We start from the raw sequence: 25,444 nt of genomic DNA, 5'->3' as shown, positions 1-25,444 counted from the left end.
TGCTTGAAAATTTGAAATGTTAAAAAAAATTATGGATACCTAATAGTGTACATATTTGTGGGGTACATGTGATATTTTTATATAGGCAATGTGTAATGATCAAATCAGGATAATTTGGATATTTTTCACCTCAGACTTTTAGCATTTCTTTATGTTAGGAACATTCCAATTCCACTCTTCCGGTTATTTTGAAATATATAATAAAGTATTGTTAACTATAGTTGCCCAGAACTATAGTGGTATAGTTCTTATTCACTAGGTCTTATTCCTTCTATCTAACTGCATTTTTATACTCATTAACCAGCTCATCCTTATCTCTCCCTCCCCACTACACCTCCCAGACTCTGGTAACCATCATTCTACTCTATTTCCATGAGATAAATTTTCTTTAGCTTCCACATATGAATGAGAATGTGCAATATTTGTCTTTCTGTGCCTGGCTTGTTTCACTTAACATAATGTCCCACAGTTCCATTCATGTTGTTGCAAATGACAGAACAAAATCCAAAACTTTTTGAGTGCCAACATGATATTCAAAGGAAACACTCAGTAGAGCATTTCAGATTTCAGATTTTCTGACTTGGGATGCTCAACCAGTAAGTATAATGCAAATATTCCAAAATCCAAAAAAATCCAAAATCCTAAACATTTCTGGTCCTAAGCATTTCAGATAAGGGATATGCAACCTGTACTATAATTATTAAAATTGTGAAGCCATCGCTTCTAGTGCTAAACTCATTGTTCTTTCTGCACTCTGCTGCATTCAATGCTAGAGACTCATTGACAACAGGAGTCATATTTAATACGAAGTGCATTTAAAATTATGTTATAAGGACTGTATAACAATGTGGAAAGATGCTTATGTTAAATTAAAAATAAAACATGCATATGATTATAACTATATGTTAAAACATATAATATAATAATACCTGTTACTGAAAATCAAGTAAATTGACTAAAGATAAGGCCCTGTGACAACCACATGTAAGAAATACCAGCTCATAAATTATGGATATTTCTCTATTTTCTTTAATAGCTTTATTTTATATTTTAAAGAACATATATATTTAAGTAATTTGAACTCTTCAGAAGAAAGAACTTTACGTGAAGGTACATAACTTTTGCTACTTGTGTGAAAAGAACTTTTACCTAGGTGGGGTAAACTCCTTTACCAATACAATCACAAGAATAGCCTCTACTACTATCTTTTCTTCTTAGAAAGGAGAAGTGCCAAGGCAATATTAATAGACCTCTACTAATGCTTGAGATTTGGGGACTTCTTAATTCAGTTTGTTTTTGGTGGTGCTTGTTAGGTTCTAGTTGCTCTGCCATAGACTATAAGGATTATGAAGAAATAAAACATAATAGTCACCATGAAAGGGTGCTTACTATCTCTAAGTCTATTTCGTAACAGTCCTGTGAGATATGGATGATATTCCCATTTTACAAGTGGGAAACTGAGGCTCAGAGAAGTTAAATAATGTGTCTAAATCATACAGCTGGTTAAAAAAAAAATCACACAGTGGCAAATCTAAGTATTAAACCCAGGTCTTGGCTGGGCGTGGTGGCTTGTGCCTATAATCCTAGCACTTTGGGAGGCCAATGTGGGAGGATTGCTTGAGGCCAGGAGTCTGAGACCAGCCTGAACAAGAGCGAGAGCCCATCTCTACCAAAAAAAAAAAAAAACAGGAAAATCAGCCTGGTGTGGTAGCACATGTCTAGTCCCAGCTCCTCAGGAGGCTGAGGCAGGAGGATCATTTGAGCCCAGGAGTTTGAGGTTGTAGTGAGCTGTGATGACATCACTGCACTCTAGCCTGGGTGACAGAGTGAGACCCTGTCTCAAAAAAAAAACCAGGTCTTTCTGATTCAAAAGCCACTATAGTACAATCTCTTCTCTCATGAAAAAAGATGTCCTTTCTACCTTCAGAGAGCTGTTAGTAGTTGAGACAAACTCAAAGAAAACTAATAGGATGAGTGTACTAAGCACCAAATGATTGCTACAAATTTGTGTTTCGGGTATTCCTTGGAAAGGAAGCACGTGTGGCTAAAGTGGTTAGGAAAAACTTTATATTGAAAGTGCATTTTAAGCTGAGCTTTAGAGAATAGTTAAAACATAAATCAGCAGAGAAGGAAAAGGACAAATACTTGTAGAGGGGAGGTGGTAAAAAAGTAAGAGAGCTCAATGTGAGATAGTTTGAGAAGGAATATAGCTAAAGAGGAAGATTTGATAGGAATAGTATGAAAAAAGACTCAAAGGAGGTTGGGGGATCTTAAATGCCAAGCTGAGGACTTTGAGATTTTATCTCATAATAACATATAATTGATAACCTGTACTGAACATTTATCACTTGCCATACACTGTTCTAAGTGCTGAACATATGTGATCTCATTTAATTCTTATAGTAAATGAGGCCCAGAGACCAAGTAACTTGCCAGGGTCACACCATTAAGTATAAAAGAACCAAGATTTGAACGCAGGCTGTTTAAATCCAGAATTCCTGTTCTTAATCCCCACACTTTTCTGGTTCTGGAGTCCATGGTAGGTTGAACAAATTTCAAGACCAGAAGTTTGCATTATATTTTAAGTAGTGTGCTTCACATCTCTAGTAATTTTTAACATTTAATAAAAGAAAAGTAATGTGACAGACAATAACAACAGCTCATTCCTGTTCCTGCCAACCATATACATCTTCAGCACAGGGCATTGAAGGAGAAATTAAGATGTTTGTACTAATGGCTTTGAACTCTGCCTGCTTTTCTATGCTCATCTGCCTGCTTTTCTATGCTCATCTGCCTGCTTTTCTGTGTTCATCTGATGAGTTATTCTCAGTTAACCCTTACCCCCTAACATCCAGATTATGTCAGTCCATTGTTAACCATAGTTCAGTGGTTCTCAGAGTGTAGCTCCTGGACCAGTAGCAACATCAACTGGGAACTTGTTAAAAGTCCCAGTTCTGGAGCCTCATCCTAGACTTACTGAATCAGAAACTCTGGGGATGAGATATAACAGTCTGTATTTTAACAAGCCCTTTAGGTGATTATGATGCATGCTAAAGTTTTGAGACCCACTGCTATAGTCTACCCTCGGGTTTCAGTTCAGGAGTGAACTACTAAAATTTTTTTGGCAGTCGCTGGTGGGCAGATGGCAGGGCATGCCATACTGAAGGAATAGCAGAGGAAAGGCGCAGGACATATCATAGTCAGGGACTGGAAATCAGTTTGGAACACCCGAACAAGAAGGAGGGGGGAGGTGTTTGTGTGTGTCACAAAGACAGCAATAGAAAAGGGCTCATTTCAGCAGCAATCTGTAAGCAACAGGGAGCTATGAAAGGTGTTTGAGGAGAGCAGATCATGTTTTAGGAAGAGTAAAATCAACTTAAAAACTAGTTATAGCACAGAAAAATACTCTTGGGGCAAAATAAAGGGGAATACAAGAGCACCTTTGGAACATGGAAGCAGTGCATGTACTCAACAGATAAAGGAGGTATCGTAAAGAATACTACCTTTTCAACCCTCTTGATGGTGTGCATATGTAAAGTGTAGCATTTTTCATCCATCCAAATGTGATAAATGATTTATTATTATAAATTATTATAAATTTTTATTATATATTATTATTATATTATATTATTATGTATTATTATTATAAATTATTATAAATTATAACCCAAAAAAAGGGAGTCATTATCCAAAAAGTGGTATTACTTTTCAAGAGACATTATAGGAGAAAGCTATCTAACAGTCATTATGTGAGGTAGGTCTGTAGTGAGAAATGGTATGTTTAAGAAAAACTGTAAGACTGTGCTTTAAAGTAAGAACTCTTGTCTTTGATTGCTGGGTGATCTTCTGCAAGCTTTTAAATGAAGTAGTTTTTAACTGTGAATTTTGTAGGCACCTCTACTCTCTTTCATGTCCTTGTTAGGTCCCAAAGTTTCCCGGTCTATTTGGGTTATAGCCCTGTTTATTCCAATTTGTCTTCACGCTCTGCTCTTTTTCTTTTTTGATCTGAAGTTAGGAAGAAAGGGACCATATTGCCCATTGATTTTTATTTTATTTTATTGTTGTTTGGTTTAGAAAGGAAGGAGATAAAGATTTTGTGTAGTATTAGACATGTAGAACTCCAAATTCACATATATGATATTTTGTAATACCATATTTATTACACATTTCTTAAATAGGAAGGTAGATGATTTCCTTCTTGAATAAAATTGTATGGGAACAAAGGTGATCTGACTCCACCACCAGGAATATACCACATGCGAAGTAGTATGTAGAATGTATTTTTTTGTCTTGGATGTGAAAGATCTGAAATTGGAGAAAATTTTCTCTGCTTTGTATATTTTTAACAATGGGCATATTATACTTCGTTCCATCTCCAAACTACATTTGTTTTTTAAAATACTTTAACAATCATACTGAAACATAAAAGAAGGTTCCTTCTAGTTATCAGGTATGGCAGGGATAGAGTTGACATTGTTATGAAATTTTTTTTAGTTTGTCAGGTAAAGTTCCTTCCTACTTCTATTTAGAAAACATAGTACAGTCGTCCCTCCGTATGGTGGGTTCTATATCTGTAGATGTAACAAACTGCAGATTGAAAATACTTGGGGGAAAAGAAATGGATGGTTGCATATATACTGAGCATGTACAGGCTTTTTTCTTGTCATTCCCTAAACTATATAACAACTATTTTTATTTCCATAGCATTTACATTGTATTAAGTATTATAAATAATCTAGAGATAATTTAAAGTATACTGGAGGATGTGTGTAGGTTATATGCAAATATTACATTTTTTGTCAGGGGCTTGAGCATCTGTGGATTTTGGTATTTGCAGGGGTTTCTGGAACTATACCCCCCCCCCCATGGATACTGAGGGATGACTGTATGTTTAAAGTTGACATTTCTGTAGCTGTACCAGTAGGATGTACTGAGAAGGTACACATAACCTGAAATTCCTGCCAGGATCGTAATGCTTGACCCCCAGGTAGCCTCTTTTTGAAGAGGTAAATTCTGATAATAGGATAATAGAAACTTTGTAAAATCTTATTTTGGTCGTAGTTGTTGTTACTGTTGTTTTTATAAAATATAATGGAGTACAGAAATATTTAGCAATGGAATGGTTATACCCGCTTGGTCCACATATGAGGGTAAGCTTGAGAGATGCAGACCTGCAATTTATAAAGAAAGCTGACATTGGATTTTGAGGGAATGGTCAGTGATTCTTAAATTTGGGAATGGTATAAATAATTACTTTTCAAAAAATACAAGATATTTGAGTCCATCCTGAAATAATTGTTCCTGAGATATTGGTAGCAAGATTTGGAACCAAGACTGCTACATATATTTATGCAATCTGCATCCTACACCAAGAGAACAAAAGGGAGCTAAAATTCCTTCTACATTCTGAGCTTCCTAAACCATGTGTCCTGGCACAGTGCTACCCAGAGAAAGAGGGGCTATTTAATAATTGTTTACGCAGTGAGAATACTTTTTAGCAGTCTGCCTGGAGGGGTCACCTTTTTGCAGTTGGCTCAAGGAATAATATATGCTAGCTGAACTCTATTTGGAACCCAACACTTGGAATAATTTTCATTAGTATGTCAGCATAAGTTTTTCTCTGAGATTACTTGATGATTAAATACTATTAGATCTTAGCTAAAGAGGGTTTTTGGTTTCTGAAACATGAGACTATAGAATTGTAAATTCAGAAGAAATAGCACAACTAAAACTCAGCAGAAATGCATACTTCTTTAAGTCTGTCTACAAAAGCCTGTACTGTGGACAAATATGAACTAATTCTCTAGGTGTTAATCTTCTGAAAAGGGAACAGCTGTGTGATTCAGACTGGTTGCCTTCCATCCTGATACTGTTTACTCTGATGTTAAAAAGCCATTGAGAACAAAGTTGTATAAGATATTTGAAATCGGTTTAAAATAGAGTAATGACTTTATAGAAAGAATATTGGACTGGAAAGTAGGAAACCCATAACTATGCCACTAATTCACTCTGCCCTAGTGCAAATAACTTAACCTCTCCGGCCCTCAATTTCCATATCTATGAAGTGAAAGAAGTACACAAAATATAAGGTCTTTTTTAGTTCTAAACATTCTGTGATTTACAAAAAAATAAAAACCTTTTCTAGCCAGATCTTTAATTGTTGTTAAATACATTGGTAAAGAAACATTCTGTTTTAAATCGTTTGAGCTAAATAATGATTTTTGCATACTTCTTGTTTTTCAGAAACTCTGTGAAGGCATATTTAAAGTCCTTGTAAAGGACGTGCCAACAACATGTCAAGTGTCCTGCCTGGAAGTACTCCGCATTCTCTCCAGAGACAAAAAGGTTTTAGTTCCTGTAACAACTAAGGAAAATATGCAGATACTTCTGCGACTAGCCAAGCTAACTGAGTCGGATGATTCTTTGGAGAAGGTGTCGGAGTTCCCAGTTATTGTGGAGTCATTAAAATGTCTGTGTAACATAGTGTTCAACAGTCAGATGGCACAGCAGCTCAGCCTGGAACTTAATCTTGCTGCAAAGCTCTGTAATCTCCTGAGAAAGTGCAAGGACCGAAAATTTATCAATGACATTAAGTGCTTTGACTTGCGCTTGCTCTTCGTCCTGTCACTTTTGCACACCGACATCAGGTCACAATTGCGCTATGAGCTCCAGGGACTACCGCTGCTAACCCAGGTTTTGGAAAGTGCCTTTAGCATCAAGTGGACCGATGAGTATGAATCGGCCATAGACCATAATGGACCTCCTCTCTCACCTCAGGAGACAGACTGTGCCATTGAGGCCCTCAAAGCTCTCTTCAATGTGACAGTAGACAGTTGGAAGGTGCATAAAGAGGTAAGGTTGGGAAGAGTATCCTTATCTACCTGGAATTTAATTAGTCTGGGGCATCCTTAGAGCTGCCTGCAAGGGAAAAATGCTAAGTTGAGAAATGGGAAAAGTTCCCAATTCCCCAATTAATCAGTTGTATGACCCAGGTTACATTTCTTAACCATTACAAGTCTTTTTTTCCCATTTGTGTAACACCTACCAGAAGAATACAGTGAAGATGAACTGCTGTTCTGTAAGATGTCAAATATAGGTAGTTTTCCGAGTTGTACTATCACTTGTCTCTTTTACGAGTGCCTCTTTGAGGACCAAGGTTTAAATGGTAAGATTTGAAGAGAAACAAAACTGTGGTTGATAAAGGCATAGGCATTTTTAGTGGCTGCCATCTTAAAGTTAAGATGAATCAAACCAGTTGAAGTCAATCAATCAGAATTGACGTCTGCTCAAAAGAGTAAAAGATGCTCTGTATATGCCTATCATCCCAGTCTCCTGGGGTGTCACCGTGTGGTGTTAGATAACTATCAGAAGTGTGGGACTACAGCTAGATTATACATGCTGATACACAAGCCCTAGAAAACAAGCATAATTATACTAGAGTGTGGGAAAGGTTATTTTAAACCACTTAACGTATTGCTATTTGGCGATCCTTTTCTGTGGCTTAGGACTTCCCAGCAACCCATAGTGAGGCAGATTTGATAGTTTATATTTGAGTACCCACAAGAACAATGTGCTAAATAAGAAACTTAGTTTAAGGAAGTCAACAATTTTAAGTGAAGTGGACATAAACTCTTTTCCTTCCTTCTAGAATTGTAACATTTCACATTTATTCTCTTTTTTTAACCTTAAATAACTAGTGGAATTTAGTTCCTGCCTATACAAAAAGGGGAAAGAAAGAGTTATTTGGGTGCCAGAGCAAACAGGCTAACATTTTGCTATGTCCATTTGAAACAGTTCTCACCCATAAATAAAGATCTGTTTTTTTCAACAGCCTACTTTAAAAGGATTATCTCAGTGCAGTGCTGTAGTGGGAGTATGCAGACATCTGAGTTTTAAAGTGCAAATAGGTCTGTATTTTGAAACCAAATATTTGAAGATCAGTCCTAACAGCTGTTTTAGATGACCATACTATGGTCAGTTTTTCCTGGGACTTGGCAGGAAAAGATGTGCAAAGCCCACATGCTCCATTTATGCTTTGAAACCAAATATTTGGAAGTATTTAAAATGTTATGTCTCTATGCTTATTTGGTACCTTCTATGGTTATTTTTCTTATGATGTTTGTTTTGGTGTTTTTAAGCTCTCCATTTAGTTGCAAGAGCTCCTCTGAGACTATTGGTTTGTCATTGTTGGAGGCCCTGTTATAATTTAAATTATGCCCAAAATAGTTGCTCACATTGTTCAGATTCCTGACAAAAAGGGTTTAAAATTTAGTGGCCGTACATATTATATGTACAGGATGACATGTAATAAATATCAGCAAGTTGAGATTAACCCTCTTTAATGGGCTTCAGTTATAAGTAATATTGGGACTAGAAGAACCTTTAGAAAATGTTGAACTAACAAATACTCATTCTGTGTTATAGAATGTTTATTCTCAAAGAGATACATGCTAAAAAAATCAGTAATCCTGGAGTAGGTATCTCAGACCTAGTACCTGTTAGGAGTACTGGATCAATTGATAACAGCCCTTATAAAATATGCACAGTTAATATGACTCCAGGCTATTATTGAAGTTTTCAGAGATTTAAACAGTATTAAAAATAGCATTCTTGCCAATCCATTTAAATAAGAATGTCTTCATGAATTTACAAATTCAACTTTCATCAGATGTTTAGTCATTCATTCATTCATTCAATGAATATTTATGGACAATTGTTAGATATTATGCTGCACATTATGTAATATATTGGCATATAATAGGCATAGTCTTTTCCTTTATGAAGCTTTGGTTTTGTAGGTGAGATAGATAATAAATCAGTAAACAAATATATAATTCAAATCATGTTATATGCTAGGAGAGAAACAGTACAATGATTGGGAATATTTAGTATAGTCAAAGAAAACTTCTAAAGGTCTTTCCTGAGATCTGAAGACTGAGGATGATTTAGCCATTTGAAGAATGAGAGAATGAACATTTCTTAGAAACTGAACAGTGTTATGAAAAGACACAGAAACCAGAGCATAGAGTACTAGTGAGGTACCCACAACTTGGCATAAAGAAAATCTTTAATCAGGGTGTAGAGAAACTTGCTACTAAGAGTCCATTTACCTACATTTCAATATCTCCTTGCTTGTCAGACAAAAAACATTTCAGTTTATTTGAGCAAGCACCTAAAGAATTGTCAATACTTCAAAAGACCAACTGAAGTAAAGGGATATGGAAAACTTATTTTACAGAAAAATACAACTTTAAAAATTAATAATGTTATTTTCCTTCTTAGGAAAATAATACATACTCATTGTAGAAGATCTAGGAAAAAAGCATACAAGCAATAAGAAAATACAAATTAGCTGTAAACTCACCACTCAGAAGATAAGCAATATTTGCTTTCCGATATATATCTTTTTTTTATTTCAATATATTTGGGGGGTACAAGTACCATTTTATTATATGGGGATAAATTATATAGTGATGAGATCTGGGCTTTTAGTGTACCCATTACCCAAATAGTGTACATTGTGCCCAATAGATAATTTTTCATCTCTCACCCCCCCCACCTTTGAAATCTTCACTCTCTATTGTTTCCCTCTGTGTGACCATGAGTACCTATAGTTTAACTCCCATTGATAAGTGAGAATATGTGGTATTTGATTTTATATTCCTGAGTTACTTCACTTAGGATAATGGCCTCCAGTTCCATCCAAGTTGCAGCAAAAGACATTATTTCATTTTTTTTGATGTATATCTTTCTTAACCATTCTTCATTGTATCCTATATAAATAGAAACATATATATACATATATATATATATACACACACATATATTTTTATTTAAATACAGTTATTTCAATTTTGGTCTTGTTTTTCACAATAAATGTTCTTGAGGAGTAATAGTTTCCAAAATATGTTTCTTGAAGCCATAAAGTTTCAAAGATGGCCTCGGGGAGTGAGTGGACAATGTTCCAAGTTCCTCACCCACACTTTTAAAAAAGCACCAATTGTTAGTGCTGTTACTGTTCTTTCTTTTAGATTTAGGTTGTAACTTAGATTTCATTTGGGGGATAAAAAACGTTCTGCAACCAAAAGAAATTTTTTTGACAGCTATCTTCTAGCTCCTATTTGTTAAAGGCAATAAATCCTTATGAAAGAAGACTCATAAGTATAAAAAGACCTATGAGAATAACAAATACTCAAGTATTATAATACTTATGAGTGTTTCTTCATAAGGAAAGACTTATCAACCTTTAACAAATCCTCCTTTTGGAACCACTTAGATTGTTTGCAGTTGCTTGCTATTTTAAATACTAATACAGTGAATTTTTTTGTTGTAAAATTTCTATAGATATCTTCCTGAAATTGGTGGGCCAGAGGGAAGTTTTTTGGTCTATATTGCCAGATTAACCTTCTGAAAAATAGTGCTGGTTTATACCTTTTCAAACCATGGACATTTTACTTTTTAAAAATCTTTGCCTATTTCATAGTTTGACAGTTTAGAAAACACAAACATTTGGTTTTGGTTTTAACTATTTTAGTAGGTATTTTTATGATTGCTTCCATTTACAGTTCACCAAAAACAGAAAATTAATGACTAGGTTTTTCTTGAGGTTTAGCAAATTAGTGCAGTTTGTTCATTTTAGATTCATGCCTCAGTGTTAAATTCCTGCCTGCCTGCTGATGCCGTTAGCAGATTATTTTGGAGATTCCTTTTCAATCAGTGGGAAATGTAGCTGTCCTTATTTCTACATGTGAAGTCAGTGTCTCTTTCCCTCCCACCCTCCTTTCCCCTAGACTGTCTCTCTGTCCCTTTCGTAAAGGTGGTATTTTTCAAAAGGTCAATTGATTCCTTTAGCAGGTTATAAAGTCCATTCTGGAAAAGTTCATTGAAATGGTCTTGTCTTTCTCCTGCTTTAACATTTTCCTAAATCTCTTTGTTGATGAAGGAGAGCATGGTATTCTAGGGATCCCTTACTTAGCACACATTTCCTTCTCCAATACTTCCCAGATATCAATGCAACATAGTAAGAAAGTACAAAAACCAGCAGACATGTTAGAGCCAGACAAGCAAGTGCAAAGAAATACAAATATCTAAGTAGTCAGAAGATGCCATTTGAATGAAATGCAACAATGAGTGCCCATAGAATGAGAATATCACTTTGTAACAGAAGAAGTTGGTTCTGTGATTATTGTAGAGATTTTGAAGGAAATGTAAAAAAAAAAGGGGGCGGGGGAGCTAACAATACCAAGTATTGGTACATCTGTAGAGCAAATGATGGGAGTATAAACTGGTATAAGCACTTTGAAACATTGTTTGGCAGTATCTTCTAAAGCTTGACATATGTATGTGCCCCATGACCTAGCATCTCCTCTCCTGGGTATATACCCAGTAGGTATCATACATGACATGTAAAAAGTATGTTCATAGCAGCACTTGTTACCAAACCAAACTGGGATCTGCTCACCTGGCACAGTAAAGCCAGACATTGAAGCCAAGAGTTGCAACGGGGCTAATGCTAACGACCTGGACTCCCCAATGGTTTGCAAGCCAGGGTTTTTAAAGGCAGGGGTACAATTCAGACAGGCAAAATTGTAAATCAGTACATGGAGATTATACATTGTGCTGGCTCAAAAGGTGGGATATCCTGAAGGTGGGGAGTGAGTATAGGTGTATTCAGCAATTCTTGGATTAGCAGAGAGGAATGTTAAGATGGATGTGACAGGCCCCTGAGGCAGAAATTTAGAATAAAGAATGGTGATCAGAGTTCAATCCCTCAGTTCTCCCTTGAGGCCATCTTTTAGATTCCATAGGGAACTTGTGACTTTGGCAGTTCGTCGGGCCATTGTTCTCATCAGGTTACCCATTCGCTTTTTTTTTTTTTTTTTTTGAGACAGAGTCTCGCTTTGTTGCCCGGGCTAGAGTGAGTGCCATGGCGTCATCCTAGCTCACAGCAACCTCAAACTCCTGGGCTCAAGCGATCCTCCTGCCTCAGTCTCCCAAGTAGCTGGGACTATAGGCACGAGCCATCACGCCCAGCTAATTTTTTGTTTCTATTTTTCGTTGACTGGCTAATTTTTTCTGTTTTTAGTAGAGACAGGTCTCGCTCTTGCTCAGGCTGGTCTTGAACTGCTGACCTCAAGCGATCCTCCCACCTTGGCCTATCAGAGTGCTAGAATTACAGGCGTGAGCCAGCGGCCAGGCCACCCCTTCCCTTTTTAAGGCTAGCCCTTCCTGGAATTTCCCCTGAAGGAACTCAAGATTGTCCTTTATTTCCATGCTTAGTCTCCCTCCCTACAGGTCCCTACAAGGGGTTCCTGCTCCATCTCTTTTGGGCCCTTCAAAATAGCCCAAAGCTGACTGGAAACAATCCAAGTGTATATCAAGAATAGACAAGTGAATTGTGGTGTATTCATACAATGGAATACTATACAGCAGTGCTTTCTTAAACTATCTGTAGTGAAGGACCACAGATAGGTTTTTTTTCCCTAGCTGTCAGAATGAAACTCTTGTTTAATACAATAATACACAACGTCAGACTGTCCAAAAAAGTTGCCAAATGTTCATACACACCTTCTGTACTCAGGGTATTATGGATCAGTGATGAGCCGGCAGTGGCACACGAACTACATTTCAAATAAATAGCACTGTTCTCAAGCAGTGGGAAAGAACAAATGATAGCAAATTACACACTGTAATGTGGGTGAATCTCACAGCCAGACACAAGAAGGTCTATACTTTATGATTCCATTCATATAAAGTTTGAAAACAACAAAAATCACTAACCAGTGACATTAGAAGTTAGGGTTACCTTTCAGGAGCAGAAGATTGTCACTTGAGCACATGAGGAGAATTCTGGAGTTCTTAATCTTGATATTTCATAATTTTCATACTGGTTATATGAGTATGCTCGTTTATGAAAATTTATTTAGCTGTACACTTATGATTTCTGCATTTTTCTGTTTATATGTGATATGCTTAACATGTACATTAAAATTTATCCTCATGAAGGTAATAGATTAGTGGAGGAAACAAAAGTACATACAAATAAATAAGCAAATTTGAAATTACAAATTATGATTTCATGAGAAAAATCTTAAGATCTTGAAGGAAGGAATCTACTTGATAAAAGGTAGTCAAAGAAAGATCTTCCCTGAGAAGATATTTTAGCTGAGACCTAAAGTATGAAAAGGAATCAATGATGCAAAGAGCAGGGGCAAACGATGTAGGGGTTTCAGTAGTTGTTTTGAGTAGAGAAATGGAGAGAATGTAGTGGATTTAGGATAAAAGAGAACATTGCACACATAAGGTACAACTTGGGAACTGATGTTATGAAAACTAGAAAAGGAGGAACTGGGATGGAAAGTAGGATTGGTTTGTAATTGCAAATAATGGAAAGACCAAAATGGATAGTTTTACAAGAGGTTTGTCAACATCAGCATGAAAAGAAAAAGATTGTTATATCTTAGAATAAAGGAAAATCTAGTTTAAAAGGAAGTGTATTCCCCAGTTAATTTTTAAAACCAAGGAAAATACGATTTTATCAGGAGTTAAGCAATGGATGAGTTTGACATGGGTTTCATTGTGCTTCCTGTAATTTGGGGTAAGTAAAATTATATTTACATATGAGAGAATTTTCATTTAGGCATTCAAATGGGACAACATGCATTCCAACCCTGCCAGTCTTAGTGTTTCTGGCATTCCACTGGCCCCTCTTCCCCTTTTTCGTCTCCCCCTTCCCCGCCACAATTATTTCTTCCTCATTCATTTTGGTTCTGTCAGTCTTACCTTTTGTTTCCTTCTTCCCTCACCCTTCCCCCTCACCTTCAAATGTCTTGTTGAAAGTTTTAGAGCTCTTTCATATATATCATTTTCTTTAATCCTTTTATAACCCTAACAGAACCTCATGTTTATGGAGATGCATATGGGGAAACTGAGGCTCAGAGAAACTGTTTGACTTGTCTAAAGTCATACATAACCTACACTCCTAACCCCAAGTGCACTGCTTTTTATTTTTCACTTATGCCACTGAGGCCTTCATCTCTTTCAAATCTATACATGATGGTGTTACTATTTAAAATATATCCACATTTTGAGTAATTAAAGTATGCCCTCATTGCTTGCTATATTTTATGAGAGACATCTTCCTAGAAGGGCTATGTGAGTTATATATATGAACATAGGATATATGTATATAATTTGTGACTATGTTTCACTTTACATGGACTTGAAATCAATTATATATTAAGTTTTAGGATTTTTATGTAGTATTTGAAGTAATTGGAGCCTTCCTGAAGTATGGCATATTCAGGCTCTCTATCATAATTATCTCCAATTTCAATATGTCTTCTTAGTTACTTAAAATCTGGAAGACCAGAGATGTGACCTTGATGCAGATGATTAAAGAAGTTGTAATGAGGCTGGGCACAGTGGCTCACGCCTGTAATCCTGGCACTATAGGAGGCCGAGGCAGGAGGATTGCTTGAGCTCAGGAGTTTGAGACCAGCCTCAGCAAGAACAAGACCTTGTCTCTACTAAAAATAGAAAAATTAGACGAGCACAGTGGTGCCCGCTTGTAGTCCCAGCTACTCGGGAGGCCGAGGCAGGAGGATCACTTGCGCCCGGGAGTTAGAGGTTGCAGTGAGCTATGATGACACCACTGCACTCTACCCGGGCACAGTGTGAGACTCTGTCTCAAAAAAAAAAAAAGAAAGCAGTTGTAATGGCCCAAGATCTCGCTAAAAATGAAGACTTAAACTAAATGATATTGAGAGCTTACTTTATTTCCTATTGTTTCCCTCAGTCTCTCATACCACTGCCAATGAGTAAACATTAGAGATTGCTTGTTTTTCATTACTTGATGTTAGTTCTGGGGAGAATTGGGATATTAAGAAGATTGATTAAAATGAAGTTGATGAATTTACTGCTTTTGAAAGTTACAAGATGAGACATTTTTATTAAGGACATACAACTGGCCTCTAAAATACCTGATAACATCATCTGTTTGAACTTCTATAATGACTGGTCAACTGGAACAGTATAGCATGGAACAAAAGAATCTAGGCTTTCTGGAAATGAAAAAATCCCTAGTGGCATAGAATCTTAAGGTAAAGCAGAGTAGACAGCAACTACTGGCATTGGCCATTTCTGGACGTGGTTGTACTTGTTCATATGAGATAGTGACTGTTTACTTAGTATTACCATGGGAATTCTTCCTGTAATATCCTGCTGTATACAATGTATGGTACAAGAATGATTGTTTAGAGGGGCAAGAGATGTGGTAATGCACCAGATGCCTCCATTAAGGCATTCAACCCCCAATTTTCCTCTCTTTTTGATTTGCCATAGAGTGATTCTCATCAGTTCCGTGTCATGGCAGCTGTCCTTCGCCATTGTTTACTAATCGTAGGTCCAACTGAAGACAAAACAGAAGAGCTGCACAGGTGGGTAAGCTCTGTGTTGATAGCTCAATGAAAGACATCAACAATTCTTGTTTTTATGCATCTAATTTTAATTGCTTATTATAAGTATAAGAAATAAAAATACTACAGTAAATCAGGTAACTGGTAAGTCAGAAATCATTACCATAGAAATCATAACCATGCCCTGATGAGAAACTTTTGTTCTATCTCTTTGACTTTGTTATATTAAGCCTTAAGAAGAGAAGAGAATTTGGCCATTTGTTGCATTCAACAATAAAACCCACAATAACAGTAATAATAGCTCACAGTTATTAAATACTTACTGCATGGCATCACACTAAGTGCTTTATAAAAATTAACTTCTCTTAATCATCACATCAACTTTATGAGGTAGGTACTGCTATTTTTCCCTTTCATAGATTAGGAAGCTGAGACAGACAAGCAATTTCTCCAAGGTCACACAGCCCTAGTAAGTCGAAGAGCTTGGATTTGAACCCTGCCTTTAATTACCACACTTAACTAATATGGTCACTAATTTTATTTTAAGAGTATTTAAGAAAACATGTATCTTAGGCAATGATAATTTTTTTAAAAAAACTTATAAGTATTAAAATATATAAAAAATAAAATATATTTAAAATAGTTTAAATTTTGTGACTTACTTGTTAGAGCTATTAAATAGACTGCTGTTAAAATTTATCATATTCACTGGGCGTGGTGGCTGATGCCTGTAATACTAGCGTTTTGGGAGGCCAATGCAGGAGGATTGCTTGAGGCCAGGAGTTTGAGACCAGCCTGAGCAACATAGCAAGACCCCATCTCTACAAAAAATAGAAAAACTAACTGGGTGTGGTAGCGTTCACCTGTAGTCCCAGGCAGTCCTCCTGCCTCAGCCTAGGAGTTTGAGGCTGCAGTGAGGTATGATTGCACCACTGCACTCCAGCCTGGGTAGCAAAGCAAAACTTGTCTCAAAAAACAAAAACAACCCTCCCCTCCAAACCACTATACAATATATGCATGTCACAGAAAATAAATAAATAAATAAGCATGGATTTTTTTCTTAAGTGTAATTTTTTTCTGTAGCTACAAATCATATATCGTACTTTAATTTTCTTGAAACTGTCTTTAAAAAAATCAGGTTAACTGTAATAAATCATATCCTAAAACGATTTTATTATTGAGCCACCATAATTTTTTGTCATATTCAAGAGATGCTAGAAATCTAGACACTAAAAACTCAAGGAAAATGGGCTTATGGCTCAGGAGTAAATTGATTTTTTTCTTTTTGTAAATCAAATATTACGAGTTTAATAGTCATACAAGGATGTGAAGAGAAAGCTTTATGACAGGAATTGCTATACTAGTTACAAATACATTGCCAAGGATTTCACTGAATAATGACAGCACCCAGTATTTGTCAAAAGAAAACAAAACTATATAAGGTTTTTTAAATCAAATTTTTTAAAGTAATGAGACTTCTTTACTTTCCTTTGTGATACTTGCTTTTTTCTCTAAATTTGCTTTCATCTTAAGAGTTGCTCTGATAAAAATCTATTAGCTTTACTATAAATCAGAAGGAGTATTCGTAGAGCCACAGACAGGATCTATGAGTATTTCTCAGAGGCTTTCCTGGGAGATTAAGGTTGCTGCTGACTTAACAGTTCCTCTGGAATGGCCTTGCATGCCCCTTTAATCAGAATTAAAGTGATTAGTATTATTTTCAACAGTAATGATTCTAGGCTAATCCATTTAAATACAGGGAAAACTGCACCAACCTCAAGGGGCTATTTTAGTAACCTTACTAGAATTGTAATATCTGCTAAATTCTGCTCCTCTGTAGTGACCCTAAAAACAAGTTCTGAGTGTGTAAGGCATAAATTAAAAAAAAAAAAGATATTTCAAAGTAACATCTTTCATTCCATTATTTAAAGTTATTTTCTAAGTTTGTATTTTACTGTTGTTTTTTGGATACTTTTATTTGCTTTAAGGAAGAGTGTAATGAAATAGGTAATCCTAGAAAGTGTAGTGTATACTTATGCATTTTCATCAAACCTAGAGGGTTGTGGTGGAGATTAAATGAGAAATTCATAGAGCACCCCCTTCCCTGGCACTGAGTAAGCCCTCAGTAAGTGGGAGCTGCTGCTGCTGCTGCCACTGCCACTGTGCTGCTGCCATGCTACTTCTATCATTATTATAATAAGCATACTGGCTTTTAGATATAATATTTACTTCATTGTAAATCTTTTTTTAAAAGTTGTTTCTTGATTTTGGTATTAGTTTGGTTAGGAACTTACTTCTATGTTTATCCTGTGATCATATAAAGAATTCTCTTTTCATCTAAATTATTATGAAGATAGGTATGTTCTATGGTACATGCATATCAGGAACCTATAAATGTGCTTTAAGAGAAGAGTAAGTAAAAAAAAGCCTAGCAGCTTTTTCTGACATATATATATGTTTTTTCTGATATATAAGACAGTGCCATGTTTTTTCCACCAGAGAAATCAAGAAGATATGGACATAGAAATAAAATGAGTTAGCTCACAAAGACAGCAGACCTTGACCTTCATTTTCACAAATCAGCATTTTAGATGGTTTTTAAAATCTATTTGTTCTGTTTCATTTCCTTTTGTCTGTATTTACAGTAACAAATAGGTTGTTAGTATGATTCACCTTTTTTGCTACATTAAAGGACATCCTAATTCTGTTCATCTCTACTGCCTGCCTGAAAGTATTTTCAGCACTCTTGCCCATAATCAATAAGCTTTTCCATAAGCAACCCAAAAAAGTTGTGTGTAGATGTGGTTTTGTTTTATTTTCGAAAGAAGGGGCGATACAGGGATGGCCGATATGCTGGTAAAGAGAGGAGACGGGAGGACCAGACCTGATTTAATGCATTTTAGTCTCTGAGTCTAGTTTCTTTTGCTTACTGAGTACACTGGGCATCTACAAAGCTTTTTGTTGTTATTGTCTCTTTGTTTAGACTAATTCATTTTGTCTCACTTATCAAAGGGGACAATTTGGTACCTAATGACACGTTATTACAGTGCTAAACATAATGTATTACATGTGGCAGTTGATGTTTTTCTTCCAAATTTTTTATATAGTAAAATATACTTAACATAAACTTTGCCATCTTAACAATTTTTAAGTGTACAGTTCAGTGGCATTAAGTATGTTTATACTGGGAGACCAAGGCAGGAAGATTGCTTGAGGCCACGAGTTCAAGATCAGCCTGATCAACATAATGAGGTGACGTCTCTACAAAAAGTAGAAAAATTAGGCAGGCATGGTGGCACACACCTGTAGTCCCAGCTACTTGGGAGGCTGAAGTAGGAGTCACTGGAGACCAGGAGTTTGAAGCTGCAGTGAGCTATGATGATGGCACTGCACTTTAGCCCCGGCAATGGTGAGACCCTGTCTCAAAAAAAAAAAAAAAAACAACAACAACAAATATATATCTATATCTATATGTAGATATATATATATAAAATACTTTCATGTAGACAATAGAGATGAACAGAATTAGGATATCCTTTAATGTAGCAAAAAAGGTATAATATTGTACAAACATTACCATCATCCATAACTTTTTTCATTTTGTGCAACTGAGACTCTATACCCATTGACACTAAGTCCCCATTTCCATCTCTCCCCAGCCCCTGGTAACCACCATTCTATATTATTTCTGTCTCTGCAGATTTGACTCTAGGTACCTAATATGAGTGAAATCATATAGGATTTATTTTTTTGTGGCTGGCTTTTTTTTACTTACAATAGTGTAAGGTTCTCAAGGTTCAACCATGTTTTAGCATATGGTACATTTCCCTCCTTTCCTTTTTGAGGCTGGATAATATTCCACTATACACATATACCACATTTTCTTATCCATTCATCCATCAATGGGCACTTGGATTTCTTCCACATTTTAGCTATAAATAATAAATAATATATAAATAATTCTGCTATGATAGTGGATGTGCAAATATCTTTTCAAGACCCTGCTTTTGGGGGGGTCCCAGAAGTGGAGTTGCTAGATCCTATGGTAATTATATATTTAATATTTTGAGGGATCACAGCTGCTGTACCATTTTACATTTCTACCAATGGTGTACAAGGGTTCCAATTTCTCCACATCCTTGCCAACCCTGTGACTTTCTGTTTTTGTTTATAGTAGGCATCCTAATGGGTGTAAGTTCTCATCGTAGTTTTGATTTGCATTTCTCTAATGATTGGGGTTAGTGAGCATCTTTTCATGTGCTTATTGGCCATTTGTATCTTCTCTGGAGAAGTGTCTGTTCCAGTCCTTTGCCCATTTTTTCTTTTTTCTTTTTCTTTCTTTCTTTTTCTTTTTTTTTTTTTTTTGAGACATAGTCTTGCTCTGCTGCCCATGCTGGAGTGCAATGGTGCAGTCGTAGCCCACTGCAGCCTCAAACTCCTGGGCTCAAGTGATCCTCCTGTCTCAGCCTCCCAAGTACCTGGGACTACAGGCATGCACCACCATTCCTGGATAATTTTTCTTATTTTTTTTGTAGAGACAGGGTCTCGCTATGTTACCCAGACTGGTCTCGAACTCCTGGGCTCAGGCAGTCCTCACAAAGTGCTGGGATTACAGGTGTGAGCCACCACTGTTGGCCTCTTTGCCCATTTTTGAATCAGCGTGTATGTTTTGTTGTTGTTGAGTTTTAGGGGTTCTGTACATATTCTAGGTATTAATCTCTTATCAGAGGTGATTTGCAAACATTTTCTCCCATTCTGTGAGTTTCCTTTTTACTCTGTTGATATTGTCTTTTGATGTACAAAATGATTTAATTTTCATGCAGTCCAATTTGTCTATTTTTTCATTTGTTACCTGTTTCTTTGGTGTCATGTCCAAGAAATCATTGCCAAATCCAGGGTTGTAAAGCTTTTGTCCTGTATTTTCTTCTAAGAGTTTTATAGTTTTAGGCCTTAAATTAAGATCTTTGATCCATTTTGGGTTAATTTTTGTGTATGGTGTTAGGTAAATGTCTAGGTTTATTCTTTTGCATGTGGATATACAGTTTCCCCTGTGCCATTTGTTGAAAACACTGTGCTTTCCCCATTGAGTGGTCTTGACACCCTTGTCAAAAATCATTTGACCATGTATGTAGGGATTTATCTCTGGGCTGTCTCTTCTTTTACGTTGGTCTGTATGTCTTTAGCCCAGTAACACAAAGTTTTGACTACTGTAGTTTTATAGTAAATTTTGAAATCAGGAAGTATGAGTCCTTTAGGTTTGTTCTTCTTTTTCAAGGTTGCTTTGGCTGTTTGGGATCCCTTGAGATTCTGTGTGAATTTTAGGATGGGTTTTTCTGTTTCTACAAAGAATGTCAGTGAGATTTTGGTAGGGATTGTACTGAATCTAGAGAATTGGATAGTATTGACATTTTAACAATATTAAGTCTTCTAATCATACATGGCAGACTTAATGTTTGAAAATTATATGATTTCACTTTTGTTTATTAATCAAGCACTTACTGTGTTAGGTACTATGTTAATCTTTAGGGCAACAAAGGTAAAAATAGTGTAGTCTCTGTATATGTTCTCCAGGGCTCACTAATCAGTGGGTAAGACAAACTTGGAAGTAAAAAAAAAGTACAGTTGTTTTGATGAATGCTATATATCAGACATGAACAAGCTTATATAGGTGTACAGAAAAAGGGGAGTTTACTTTGGAGAGATTGAGGACATAGGGGGTTTTATTTTATTTTGTTTTTACCATTAAAGCTCTTAGCTTTTTAAAGTGATTCTCTGTAAATAACAGTTATCTAGGTGAATAGATATTTTCTGAACTATAGCTGAGCACTGTTCTAGGTGTTCTCAGGACTCCACATGACATACCCTGGAGGAACATAGAAATGGGGAGACAAGACATAAATATTATGAAAAGCTAAATAACAATTCAAGACAAGAATAGAAAGATATCACAAGATAGTTTTTGAGTAGTTTCACAGTGAATTAATTATTCAGATAATTGCTAATAGAATTCAAAGGGCAAGCTCACTGTGATCTAGCATGATGAGGAAAATCTTCGTCACTCATACTGTACCTATTCTCCCAGACTTCTAGTCCCCTGATGATTCTTTTTTCTCCTGTCTGTAAGCCCCTTATAGGTTTACTGTCTTCCCTCTCTGTTCTAAAACATTGGTTCATCGTTTCAACCTCTCTCTACTTTATTACCATGTCCTGCAAGTCTTAAAGCACCCAACCCCAGATCTTTCAGACTACCTTCTTTCTCCACTGCTGTACTCTGGCTGCTGAGCCCTGTGGAGGAGTTTTATCTAGCCTGACAGATGGGTCCATCTTCTCCACTGCACACAAAGTTGTTTTTCAAAAAGCACATATCTGCTTTAAATCCTCTCATGGCTCTTTTCTGTTTTAAGGATTAAGAGAAACTTTTGTTTTCATCACTGTGTATTTATTATGATCTTCAGTCTCACGTGGGAAATCTGTTTCCTCTGGTCAGTTTCCTCTTTCATCCTCTATATATGATTCTTCTAAACCTTTGCAATTCTCCACAGGCCTCCCCTTCCCACCCACCCACCCCCATCCTCAGCTGATGACATGTTTTTACTTGGCCAGTATAGATATTTGGGGTGGCCTGGCAACATGAGGGAGGGATAGTGAGATTATGGGAGAGCTAAAGGCCTTCATTTACTTCTTAGCATGGCCATTGAAGCCTGACATTTGGATTAAGTGTCAACCCTCTCCCCAAGGCTTCAAGGGAGAATATCATGCTAAAGTGTCAGGCAGTCTCTGCCTAATAAATTTGGCAGTATGTTCTCATCATGGCAGTATGCCAGTAACATAGATTTCTTCTGAATGAGGAAAACCATCTCTCATTGTGTTGTAATGGATGAATCCACGGAATTGAATCTGAGGCATTGGCCGTACCCTTGGGAATCCTCTGCCCCTGACATCTGTCTTTCTATTATCAAGCAAAACATTTGCATGGCACTGGCCCTCTCCCTCCCCCTGCCTCCTTTCCACAATCCAGATAACTCTGTATTTAAACTACTATGCTCTTTTTTCTCTTCCTTAGACATAGACTGCTTATTAGGGCCTTTGTACTTGCTCTGTCTCCTGCCTGGAATGCTTTTACTCAGATCTTTAAGAGGCTGAGTACTTCTTTTCACTCAGAACTCAAATGTTACCTCCTCAGTTAGGCCTTCTCTGACTGCCCAAATTAGATTGGGCAGTCTCTCCCCCGCCCCTTCACTCCCTCTCCCTCTCTTCCTCTCTCCCTCTCTCTCCCTCTTTTTCTCTCGCTCTCTTACACACATACATGCACACACACATCTTGTCTCTCTATATTATCACCTGCTTTATTTTTGTCGTGGTACTTTTTACTAACTGAAATACTCTTATTTTTCTACTTGTTCATTGTTTTGCTCTCTCACTACATTGTAGGCTTAAAAACACCTAGAGCAGTTATACATAGTATGTTCTCAATAAAAATTGGGTAGAGGAATGGATAGATAGATGACCTTGCCAACAACTTAAGAAGGTAATTTGAAACTATCAGGCAGGATCTTTTCAAACTCTTAATCGCCTACCTCTACCTATAAGTTTATTGTAATCTATACCTGTTCTTTCCTGTTGTTGCCAGTCTCCGAAAATTAAGTGGCTCTCTTCCTATCCACAACTAATTTCTACACCTTTTCCTTCTGCCTCCTAAGGCCTTGTTCTGGCATTTAATTCCTCTTCTAGATCTACAGTCTCTTTTGTGGGCTTTATTCCTTCAAAATGTGACATGCTGAGATCTATCCCATTTGGAAGGGGGAAAAAATCTTTCATTCAAATCTTTATCCCCTTGGAGCTATTGATGCTGTTTCTTTCCTTCCCTTCACAGCTAAGTTTTTTGACAGTGTTTTCTATACCATTGGTCTCCAAACATTTGGATCACATTCCCAATCAGTAAAAATTTTTGAACACAGCCTCCAATATATTTATTACTATAAATAATATACATATATTGCTAAATTGATTTATGAAGTAGATCATGAAATTATAACAAAAATAGTAAAAAGGGATAATATAAAGATTAATATGTTAAAATGGATTTTTAAAATTAACCTGCCACAAACTTTTTTTATTCTCAAATAATAGAGGCTTTTCTTTATGTTTTGCACACTTAGTATTTAAGAATCTTGCTAATTGTAATAGCTTTGAACTATCATTAGCTAATATCTCAGGGCACATTGTGTACTTAATGCAAGACTCATCAGTATCATAGTAGTTGTAAATTCATGTTTCAGATAATTTCCAATTTTTTTTAAAACTAACTTCTTGTCAGATGTGGTTGGATTGTCCTTGTTTTTACTTATATGGCAAACAAATGGCTCTGCCATTTTCTTGTCCTTTGCTTGTGCAACTATTTTAAATATTATCTTCAGTTTCGGTGTCTTCATAGGAATTCTGTAAAACAGTTTGTCCATTTTACAAGAATTAGTTTAGTTAAAACTGGATAAAATATATAAACCCACTTAACTGGGCATATGTAAATTTTAATATAACAAATGAAGAAAGCAAATGGACCAGGAGGGAAAGACATCACTTCCGTGACATGGAATTTCACCTCTTCTCTCCAGATACTTTGCATGTTTGTGACATGGGGAGCATCTGATATATGGTTCAGGCATGGGTACTGGTGTCAGTTCATTTATAAAATATTAGTAAAGCTTAATTTCTTTTCAGATTTTTTATAAAAACAAAAAGAACTTCTATTTTCTTCCTAAACCCAGTGGATCACCTTGTGTACCTCCAGGGTTCCATGTACCTCATTTTGCAGACTACTGCTTTGTATTAATACTTACTGTTTCCATGGCATTACTCCCTATTCATTCTTCACCCTACCGTAACCAGGCTTTTGTATCTATTCCTTGGCTGACACAACTCTGGCTTAAGATCATCGGTAGGCTATCATACCATAACATACAAGACTCTTTATAATGGCCCTCACTCCATTCCATATATACATACATAGACCTTTCTGGTCTTATTACCTATTAAGGCCCCTCCATCAGAGACCTTATTCTTTGCTTTAGACTTAGGGACCTGTTTTCAGTTCCCCACAGGTACCATAATCTCTCATTCTTCCATATTTTTGTTGTTCCCTCCTATAGTGGAATATGTCTACTGTTCAAAAATTCTTGGCCGGGCACGGTGGCTCACGCCTGTAATCCTAGCACTCTGGGAGGCCAAGGCGGGTGGATTGTTTGAGCTCAGGAGTTCAAGACCAGCCTGAGCAAGAGCAAGACCCCGTCTCTACTAAAAATAGAAAGAAATTAGCTGGACAACTAAAAATATATAGAAAAAATCAGCCAAGCATGGTGGCACATGCCTGTAGTCCCAGCTACTCTGGAGGCTGAGGCAGAAAGATCGCTTGAGCCCAGGAGTTTGAGGTTGCTGTGAGCTAGGCTGACACCACGGCACTCCAGTCTGGGCAACAGAGTGAGACTCTGTCTCAAAAAAAAAAAAAAAAAAATTCTTTAATAGTTGCCATTTACAATGTGCCAGGCAAAGTCCTTTGCATACCTTTTTTTTTTTTTTTTTTTTGACACAGAGTCTCGCTTTGTTGCCCAGGCTAGAGTGAGTGCTGTGGCGTCAGCCTAACTCACAGCAACCTCAGACTCCTCGGCTTAAGCGATCCTACTGCCTCAGCCTCCCGAGTAGCTGGGGCTACAGGCATGCGCCACTATGCCCGGCTAATTTTTTCTATATAGATTTTTAGTTGGCCAGATAATTTCTTTCTATTTTTTTTAGTAGAGACGGGGTCTCGCTCTTGCTCAGGCTGGTCTCGAACTCCTGACCTCAAGCAATCCACCCACCTCGGCCTCCCAGAGTGCTAGGATTACAGGCGTGAGCGACCGCGCCCGGCCTGCATACCTTTTTTTAAATTAATAATCACATCAACCTGGTGATAAGTGTATTTTTATTTTAGAGCTAGGACAGGCCCACAAGAGATCATATAATTTGCCTGAGGCACACTTTAATAAGAAGCAAAC

The 25,444-nt window shown here is 36.7% G+C and overlaps 1 protein-coding gene across 8 annotated transcripts in view; it reads left to right on the top strand.

The window, feature by feature from the left end:
- RIC8B (RIC8 guanine nucleotide exchange factor B) overlaps window positions 1–25,444 on the top strand; it is a 111,373-nt gene that overhangs the window by 31,988 nt on the left and 53,941 nt on the right. For all 8 annotated transcript variants that reach the window (XR_006735694.1, XR_006735693.1, XM_045553035.1 and 5 more), the window contains exons 3-4: window positions 6,244–6,852; window positions 15,343–15,437. Coding sequence is in view for 6 of the 8 variants with exons in the window: in XM_045553035.1 (XP_045408991.1) it covers window positions 6,244–6,852; window positions 15,343–15,437 (704 nt within the window). In the remaining 2 variants the exon portion in view is untranslated. The remainder of the gene's footprint in view (window positions 1–6,243; window positions 6,853–15,342; window positions 15,438–25,444) is intronic.

The sequence above is a fragment of the Lemur catta genome, chromosome 6, assembly GCF_020740605.2.
Source record: "Lemur catta isolate mLemCat1 chromosome 6, mLemCat1.pri, whole genome shotgun sequence".
NCBI classification, from domain to species: Eukaryota; Metazoa; Chordata; class Mammalia; order Primates; family Lemuridae; genus Lemur; species Lemur catta.
Note: the sequence above shows the minus strand (reverse complement) of the source record. Positions and strands in the feature narration are given on the sequence as shown.